At 40.9% G+C, this 10275-nt stretch overlaps 1 protein-coding gene across 1 annotated transcript; it reads left to right on the top strand.

Moving 5' to 3' along the window:
* Positions 1-473: 473 nt before the first annotated feature.
* LOC129444772 (fucolectin) lies at positions 474-8788 on the top strand. Its single transcript, XM_073859741.1, has 7 exons — positions 474-504; positions 901-948; positions 1328-1592; positions 3231-3373; positions 5812-5894; positions 7818-7908; positions 8016-8788. Exons 1-7 carry the CDS (start codon positions 474-476, stop codon positions 8039-8041), a joined length of 687 nt encoding a protein of 228 aa, XP_073715842.1. The 3' UTR covers positions 8042-8788.
* The last annotated feature ends 1487 nt before the right edge of the window (positions 8789-10275 follow it).

Genomic DNA, 10275 nt, shown 5'->3' with positions numbered 1-10275 from the left:
TGTATTCGGCTTCGGGCACATCCCTAGTGTCCAGGCACGGTTGGGTTCATTGTGCCCGGGCAGGCTTGCAGAGTTGGACTCAAGTGCAGTTCACTTGGGGTCAGATGCGGAGCGCGCAGTGTGATCGCAGATCGCCAAAGCGGGGTTCAAAAGGAGATATGTAAATTGCGTGATCACTCACCTTCATCTGCCTTTGTGGAAACCTTCTAATGCGCGCAGCTTGGTTATGTAAATGTCTTAACTGCACATGCGCAAGATCAACTAAGCAATATGAGAGGGCTGTGTGTCATCACACACCAAACGACTCCAAATAAAAAACACAGACTTAACATTACGATGGGTTCCAGTGTTAAGAGAGCACTTAACTTCCTGTTTTCTTCTAAACAATCATACAGTGATCCTAATGACGAAAGCATGCCCAGGCTCGGATCGCTCATAGTACAGCGTGAATGCGTGGTTCTGGGGGAGTAGGGATGGGGGACAATCGTGCTGGGGCACGGTTTGGTTAGGTTAGACTAATGTGAGTGCGCCTTAAGTTGTTATAAACCTGTATAAATGTGTACAATAATGTAAAATTAAATACCTGTATAAATAATGTCAATTTCTTTGTTCTGCTGAACACAATTAAATTTTTTTTGAAAAATCGTAATAACCAAACAGATCTGGGGCTTATTCCTCATTGACTTCCATAGTATTATTTTTATTTTTTCTACTTTGGAAATCATCAACGCCCCAGATCTACTTGGTTGCAAACATTCTTCAAAATATCTCTTTAATTGTGTTCAGCAGAGAACAAAGAAAGTTTGGAACAACCTGGGGGTGAGTAAATGATGACAGGATTTTCATTTTTGGGTAAATTTTCCTTTTGAGTGCCAGTTTATGTTTTACATTTTGCTTTAGGTGTAGGAGTTTTCACCACTACACATGCCAGCTCTGCCCAGGAGGAAGGTAAGAACTAAAAACCTCTTTATAACTGTTGAGACAAATCATAACATATCATTGAGGATTCCTCATAGATTTTAATTGGTTGGTTTATGTCCAGATTTACTCATTGAAGACATTACACAGATGAATTTGGCAGATGATGCTTTTATCCAAAGCAATTTGCAGTACATTCAATTTGTACATTTCTTTGATCAGTATTTGAGTTCCTGGTATTGAACCCATGACTTTTGCACAGCTAATACAATCCTCTACTAATTGAGCTACAGGAACACACACTTTCTTTATAAATGCACAGGGTTGTAAAGCAGAATTAAGAGTTACGAAAAGAGTCAGCATTTCTATTTCAATCCAGATTGACTCTTCCTTTTTCAATCTTTTCTAGAGAATCTGGCATTAGGAGGACGGACTGTACAGTCATCCACAGCGATTTATGGTGAAGCAGAAAGGGCTATTGACACTTCACCTTTAACCTGCACCCATACTGCAATCACAACTAGTAACCCTTGGTGGAGATTGGATCTTCTGGATTCTTACTACATCTCTAGAGTTTTCATCACTAACAGACCAGACTGCTGTGGGTATCGACTTGACGGAGCAGAAATCCGTATCGGAAACTCTTTGGAGAACAATGGCAACGATAATCCCAGGTTAAGTTATTACTGTGTATTTATATAAAGGTAAAGATGAAAGCTAAAGGTGCAAAAGCAGTGCTAAACCTGCTTCAGCTGTCTTTAGAATGAAGATAATCCAGAGTTAAGAACAGTGTGAAAGGCCCTTAAATGTACAAATAAACAAATATGTTATAATATCAGCGAATTTTCACTTCTTACAGTAAGTGTAGTATTAGTTCTTTTTGTAAATGTTATTTTATTTTTTGCTCATTTGCAAGGTTTTACTAGGTTTACCACGGTTTTACTTACATTTCATAAAAATGTCAAATTGTAACATTCTATCCTCCGGTGAAGACGTACATGAGAGGGAATTTAACATTACGTCTAAATGTGCAATAATCTTGTGATTTGATTTTGGTTTCAATTCAAGTAGTGTTGCGCCTAAATGTAACCTTGATTATTTTAAACAAGGTTTGCAGTTTGATATAAAAAGGTTTGCAATAAACCTTAATTTAATCTGGGTTTAAGATTAAACGATTTTAAATTCATGGGTGACCACAGACGTAATGACAGTTTGAAGTGAAATCTTCATTAACACAATGCTAGGGTGGCCATTCATGCCAGTTTCGCCAGACATGTCCCGAAAGATCAAACGTGACTTGAGAAAAACAAATGATGTGACACTAGGAGTTTGACTAGGATTGGCCGGATCAGCGGTCAGTCAGTGATGTGGAGGTTAAATGAGCCCGAATCTCCCGGAGGATGGGCAAATTCTGGGGTTTGTATGGCAAAAAAGGGCAATAGTGACCCACAGAGATAGCCTTCTCCTATTGTGGATCTCCAAACAGACAGGAGCTGAACAGAGCAAAAGAACTCTGCCTGCGGTCTGGGTAATGCAAGATGGACTGGGCTGGATTAGATCAAAAGACAGGCCCTGGAGGCTAACTACCTTGTCCCAAAGGAGAGTGGTTGGAGCCTTGGGCACATTGCTGTGCTGGGGTCTCAGGAAAATGTTTGAAACTTAGGAAAGAAATGCTCTGGGCAGGGGAGACCTCGCTCTTTTCCCAGTTGGCCTGAAGGCCCAAACGTTGTATGTGCTAGAGCACTAGGTCCCTCAGAGCACACAAATGCTCTCGAGAGTGAACTAAAATAAGCCAGTCATTAATTGTGCCAAGGCCCTTCTCCCATAGCTCATCCCTCAAAAGCAAACCGCAGGAATGTCTGTGTGAAGGGGAAATTGAGACCTGAAAGTGAAAGCATTGCAGAGAGCCGCAGCTGGACAATTGGCATTTGGGGTATTTCAGCATTTTACAGATCCAAAAGCAGTAAATACTCGGTATAGGTTTGGATCATCGTTCTGAATCTTATCTTTAACAAAAGCCTTTAACAAAAATTTAATTATCTCAGCTTTTTGTTTAAAATGTGGTATCTTTGAAGAAACCTACCAAAAAAGTCATTTTTTAAATTTGTTTTTGTGTAAAAGCAGAGGATCTGTTTCTTCATATTGTATGTTTATATACTGAAAGAAGAAAAATGTCTGAAGAGCATTAGAACTTTGTGAAAATCATAAAAAATGTTGCCACTGACTGGAAACATTGTAATAAAATGCAGGTTGTGAAAGAGTTAAAATGCAGATGGACATAAAACTGTGGATTGTTGTTTTTTCTCTCTCAGATGTGCTGTGCTGTATGGTGTGGCAACGGGTCAGTCCGTATCTGTGTCCTGTGGTGACATGAATGGACGATACGTGAACTTCATTATACCTGGAAGTTCGAAAATTCTCACCCTTTGTGATGTACAGGTGTATAGTACAAAAGGTAATTTTCCATAGGAAGTTTTAAAAGGTAAGCATAATGTCACTCTACCCAATACATTTCAAAGCGGCTTTACAGGCAGTTATACTGTACTATTGTAAATTAACCTTGACCCTAGATCAGTGTGCAACACCGTGTGTCCTGCATCCTAAAGTTACTGCTTAGTAAATATTAATGCAAAAATAGTCTTAGCCTAGTAACTAGAGAGTCGGGCTTGTGGCCCGAGAGTTGCGGGTTCGAGTCTTGTAGCTGGCAGGTAGCGACTGTGTGTCCATAAGCAAGGCGCCTTAACCCCAATTGCTACCCGAGCGCTGTCCAGGTGTGTGTGTTTGTGTTCACTACAGGGTTAAATGCAGAGGTCACATTTCAAATACGTGTTGCATACTTGACAAGCATGTCACACTTTCACCTAATTCTTCCCATCATATGTTTGGGATGCATCCACTGCACAACTCAGGCTATTATGTCTTTTGTTAACTTTTATGCCCATTGAAACTAAGCGGTGTTAACCAGATGATAAGAAGTAAAATTTGTTATTATTATTTGTAGTTCTGTGAGGATGAGTTGGTCAATATCTCACTCAAAAAAGGACAACATTTGCTTACAGTTATTACTTCCCCCAGGGCCTAGTGCATAATGATGATTTTTTTATTCCTTTAGCTGTTTATTATGACGATTTAAAGGGCCATTTCACCGATAGGAACATTAATCTTTATGGAAAGTGAGTCATATTTGTAGTCAAAATGTAACATAAATGTAGAATTTTGTGCCTATTTGACAGAGAAAAGACAAAATGTGACTTTAGAGCGCATTTGTATGAAAAACTACAACTGCCACTATGCACCACAATGCACAGCTCTGCAAGCCACTCCCATTAATCGGAACACGGCTCAGACATGCTATTATGTACATAAATGCCACGTTAGTAAAACAAAGAAAATAGCCACCACCACTGTGTCTGACAGACACCAATCATGATTTACTTTAAAACGTGATGTTACATTGTGTTACACACAATAACACTCTGGCCTGGTGTGTAGCAAAGTCTTATTTAAACAGTAACGTGCGGTTTCAGATCCGCAGTACAAATGTCTTTTCAAGTAGTTAAAAAAAGGGTATGCATTTTTAATGTTTATTTAGTTTTACCAATTTTCTTTTTGTCTCTTGTGTACTGTAATTACATCTGTGTAATATCAGCCTCACTGCTCTCACAATATAGACATATAAAACACCGCTCAGATATGCTATTGTGTACATAAATGCCACGTTAGTATAACAAAGAAAATATTAACACTCACTTTAGTCAGACGTCCGTTTATCCCTGCATCCTCCACACAAACGTGTCCCCTGCATAATATCTCCACACACGCGCTGCCTCAGCTCTTGGAGCTTGTGCTCGTAAACCGAAACACGTCTTTGAAATAAGCACGCGACCAGAAACATTCACAAAACAAACGTTCATATCCTTATCTGATCCAGAAATGTTAAACCGAAAGCAAACGGCGCGAGTCCGTCCAAGCCTATATACTCCGCAACGCGTCTGCTCGTAAACCGAAACATGTCCGTGAAATAAACATTCCAAACGCGTGCAAAGTTCCTCTCTTGTCTAGAAACCTTCACCAAACAAACGTCCATATCCTTATCTGATGCAGAAATGTAATAAAGCAAGCACAGCGAGAATACAGGCAGTAGTCTGTCCAAGCTTCTCTACGCAGCAGAGGCCGATGGTTGCTGCGTCTTCACCGGGCTCCTCTACCCAGCCGACGCCCAGGCTCCGGCCTACTCCTCGGGCTTCTGTTCCTACATCTGCCTCAGCTCTTTGCAGTATTGTGGCTCATAAAGGTGCAATGTACAGCGGATTAGAGCATCACGCTTGTAAAATCACCCTCTTCCATGTAATATTGATTAACTTCCACTGTTATTGTAACATGAATTCTGGCTCGCTCCACAACTTCTGTTTAGCTTAGCTTAGCATAAAGATGGCGGCTGATCGTTTTTTTCCCGTCTGTGTTCGTATATTTTCGTAAGTCCCACCCACTTATCTGTAATTGGTCTGAAGCGTGAGTGGGTCCCACCCATAACCCCCACCTTGGAAAAATGAGGATTGAGTGTCTGTAGTCTTTCACACTCAATAGAGATACAGGATTTCCTTCTTTCAATGACGCAAAATGACGATTTTTACATCATTGAAAGAAGGAAGTGCCTCACTGAAATCAGCATTTCTCCCCTCTCAGGAGAAACTGAGGGAATGGTGCACGACCATTCAAAAACATGACTGGGGTTCTATCGTTACAAAGCTTAATGCAAATGGGTGAAGTTTCCCTTTAAGATTTTTTTTGGGGAAATTCTTTAATACAATGTACAGAAGTGATGACAAGTGAATTAGATCCTCTTGGAAACTTTACAATAACCCAATTTGTCTCTTTGTTTGTGTTTTCCAGTCAAAAAAGGGGTTATGAGGATAAACTTTACCTCCAGTCTCGATATGTCCAATCCAGCAGAGAGTAACAAAGTTCTTAATGAGGTTAGAAAGACATTTTAAGAGTTTGACTGATTCACTGAGCTCTGAATGACTCGCTGAGCTCTGAATGATTCTCTGAGCTCTAAATGATTTACTCAGCTTTGATAAATTCACTGAGCTCTGGTTGATTCTCTGTGCCCTAAATGATTCACTATGCTCTGAAAGATTCACTGTGCTTTATATGATTCGATGATTCACTCTAACTGTTATGACACATGCTGTGTGTGATGTCATTACGTTGAAAACTTTTCTAATAAAGGGTCAGTATCATGACATAATGGGGTGAAAATTAAACGTGTCATCTGAAGGTAGGGAATGGAGACGTTGATGTCGATAACAGACGAATTGGGAACTTGCTAGAGAGACCAATCTGCTTAGAAAGAGGCATGCCGTATTTGCATATGCTGGCCTAGCTGTCTGTGCGGACTTTTAAACATTTTTAAACAACATCCTTTGAAGTGCTTTCTTCAGCTTACACAGATCCAGGATCGGTTGTAACCCACCACCTTTCTTGGGTACAATGAAGTAAGGGCTGTAAAAGCCTGACCTTATATCGGTTGGAGGGACCGGGTCTATTGCATCATTTGCCAATAGGCCCGCAATCTTTGCACGTAAGACGTGATCATCTGCATGTTTCACAGCAGTGGACTGGATGCCCCTCAACACAACATCCCGATGAGCAGTCTTCGCCATCTCTAGGTCGCCCTTCTCAGGGCCACTTGCATTTGCTGACAGGTTTCACGGGCAGTTAGATGGGCTGGGGGGCGTTTCCACACCTGGCTCCACAACACTGTTTAGACTGTGGTTGCTGCTGCATGGGGCTGGCAGACGATGGGGTGCAGCAGCTTTCTGCTGGGGCAGGATGTGACTAAATCTGCTTTTGGGTGATCAAAAATTGCTGAGCAAAGCTCTGGACTGTGTTGCTGAAGAGGCCGGCCTGGTATACGGGGCATTTAGGAAGATGGTGCTGTTCCTGGACCACCAATGTGGACATTGCACGGCCCAGAGACTGGGACATAACTTTGGTCGCCAGGTCTATCACAGTGTGCAGCTCAGCCAGAATTGCAGGGTCATGACTACCCTCCTGCAGATCCTTCAGGGCATAAGTCTGATGGATTTGCAATAATGCCATGGTGTGCAGAGGCAGCTTCCCCAAGGAACCAAATACCAACTTGGTGGCAAAGCCCCGTCAAGTCCGACCTGCCTGGCCAGCCGGCCGAGCATAGCCATCATTTCCGGGTCGGATTAAGATCATGCCACCTGTCCCGAAGGTGGCAACGCATCCTCGTCTGCGGAGCCAATGAACTCATCAGCCGGTGCCGCAACTGACATACGGTCATCCACAAGAGACCCGAAGGATAGGGACGGTGTACCCATAGGTAGCCTGCTCGTTTCCCTCCACATCTCAACTGGCTGCAGCCTTGATGAGTGAGGGGCCTCATTGTAATCGTAATTACAGCCCTTATTACGCAGCCTGCCCCTTATTGACCAGGGCATCAGGATGGGAACTAGACCTCAAGACTGCGGTAGTCATGTGCCCGTGTGTGCCAATCCCAAGCATGTCAGGCAGCGACTGTAACCATCTGTAGCCACCAGAAATCCACTGCATTTAGAAACACACGGGAGAAATGCTGTCTTTAAAAAGACGCAAAACCCCCTGTGCAGCTCTTTTAAAGGAAACTGCTCTTGTAAATGTTGAAGCTGTTCAGGGTAGCCGGCAACGCTAGAGGTGAACGGCTGATACCGCAAGAAGCTCTTAACACCAACAGTAAAACTTGTGAATGTTATGCTTAATTAACTGAAATAAACCAGGCTTAAGGACGTATGCAGCCTGCATATGCGACCTTTGGAGGCTACAGCCTTCGGATTGAAAAAGGCTTCAGTATAGCCTGTGTATATTTTTAACAGTAATGTTTTTTATTTTAGATGAAGACCACTCTGATTTCTGAAGGATTCTCTGTTTTCACATTGACCTGGACAAAACTCCCTCAGGAGGTCAAACCGGAGACTAAGCTGGGTAAGTATGTTTACACAACAACAACAATAAATCCTATCAAAATCTACATTACATTAAAACAAAAGTGTATTTATTGTTCCTAAAGTCTTAATGTTTTATATCCACAGGTCCATGTACTAATGATACTTTCTGAATGAACAGACTGTCTTTGGAGAAGGAAAGAAATTATTTTTTATTAAAACAGGCAAAGATCTCTGTACATTTTAATGAAGCGATAAAGAAAGTTTTTCTATAATTAAAGCAAAGTCAAAAGGCACAACACCACCTAACAGTTAACTTTTACATTTTCAACAAAGTTTGTCTGTTGTTGCATCGGTTGTGATGTTTGTGTGAGCTGCGGGATGATCAATATTGAGCCCAGTTGTACTATTAAATGTTGGTTTAAGAGACACCTCTGCATTTATAACAAGTATGTTTATAGTTTCAGTGGTCAGTTTTTGCATAGTAGATACCTCTGATTTTGTATGTGCTTTTACTGCTTTTGGGACAAAAGGTATGGTGCATTCAACACAGCTTAACCTCTAAAAATCCTGGGATTTCCTATAAAATCATTACCATCAATTTAATCATTAACAATTCCAAAAATCTTTATACAAATTAAGTGATCATTAAATATTATCAAAAGAGATTTACTTACTTTAGCTCTCCTGCTGTCCTGATCCTAAATGACCACAAATCAAAGTTTCTAAACAAAGCAGAGCAAAAATGCAAGCTGGAAAAAGTCTCAGTTTCTACTGTAACCTCTGTTCCCTAAGATAGGGAACGAGATGCTGCATCATGAAATGACACTTTGGGAACACCACCAGCATTCGTGCATCTGAATAATTTATAAAACTAGTCCGTCTTATAGGTGATACCGTAAGGCATAAAAGGGAATTGCAAACAGTGCATTACAGCTTTAGGAAAAATAAAGCAAGCGCAACAGGCACAAGAATTTATGGCAATGAGACAATGCGTCTTGTTCCCTATCTCAGGGAACAGAGGTTACAGTCTTAACCAAGAAATTACACTTTGGGAACGAAATGCCCGCTATGCCATAAAGATTGTGTCTCTCCTGTGTGAAGGTGTTATGCACAGATCAGGACATACGAATCTGGTTTCCAGGTAAGGATGATAGGTCCAACCTGTAGTACCTCATAAACGTATGTCGTGTGGATCACCCTGCAGCATCACACACATATTGGATGAGGGCCTGAGAAGATGCCATACTTCTAGTAGTATGTGCCCTGACTAACAGAGGTGAAGGCAATCTGCGCACCTCACAAGCTAGCAAAAAAGCTTCCACAATTCAATTACTGATGGTCTGCTTGGAAGGGGGTTGGCCCTTGTTAACTCTTTCCCCGCCATTGACGAGTTAACTCGTCAAATATGAGAAAACGCTTCCCTGTCAATGACGGGTTTTTCCGGCAATCCGTATTTTCGCTATTATCCACCAGGTGGGACTCTTACCCAACCTATAAACGGCAGAAGTATCCCCTTAGAGCAAACAGTTCAAAAAAATTTATTATTTCAGCTATTTTTGAAGAAACCTACCCATATTTGAGAGGTGATAAAAAGAGAACAAATGAAGGTAGGATGAAACAAGTTTGTTTTGCTTGAAAGCAGAGGATCTGTTCTTTAATTTTATGTATTGTATGTGTCTACAACTTCCAAAACAAACAAAACATTGATCAAACATTTTCTACAGAGAAGAACTTCTCACATACTCTTCTAATGCTCTAACAGGGGGCTGTCATCTGTGCTGACTAGGCTAATATTAGCCAATAGTAAATATAAATTAATATGCGAATGCCTTAAAAACGCCAGGGCAGCATTTACACATTTTGTAAATATGTGAGGGGATTGAGCTAGGCCGAAGGGAAGGACCCGATATTGGTATGCCATGCCCTCAAGAGCAAACCTAAGATTCTGTGAGCAGGAAAAATCGATATGTAAAAATAGGCATCCTTTAGATTTATTAACACAAACCAGTCCTCGGATCTGATTTGTGACATAATGTGGGTGACACTCAGCATCATGAACCATAATTTTCTGACTGTTCTGTATAGGCGGCGTAAGTCTAAAATTTTAAAAGCATCCCTGTGTGCCGGCATAACTTTCTCTATAGTGCCTTTGAGCAAATAGGATTTCATTTCCTGGTCTTAAATTAGGTAAATAGCCGAAATTGATTGTGATGCACTCAAATTCAAACACACTAACGCCTGTTTACTTTAAGTACATGAACAAATAAACTATTATTTACAATTAATCCTGTTAAATGTTTTTATTCTATGCAAAATTTTCTATTCTTTTTTCATATAATTTTCTTGTTTATTATTTGGATTTTTTCTCAATTTAATTTTGATAATACCACACTTTTGCTGCTGT

The sequence above is a fragment of the Misgurnus anguillicaudatus genome, chromosome 21, assembly GCF_027580225.2.
Source record: "Misgurnus anguillicaudatus chromosome 21, ASM2758022v2, whole genome shotgun sequence".
Taxonomy (NCBI): domain Eukaryota; kingdom Metazoa; phylum Chordata; class Actinopteri; order Cypriniformes; family Cobitidae; genus Misgurnus; species Misgurnus anguillicaudatus.
Note: the sequence above shows the minus strand (reverse complement) of the source record. Positions and strands in the feature narration are given on the sequence as shown.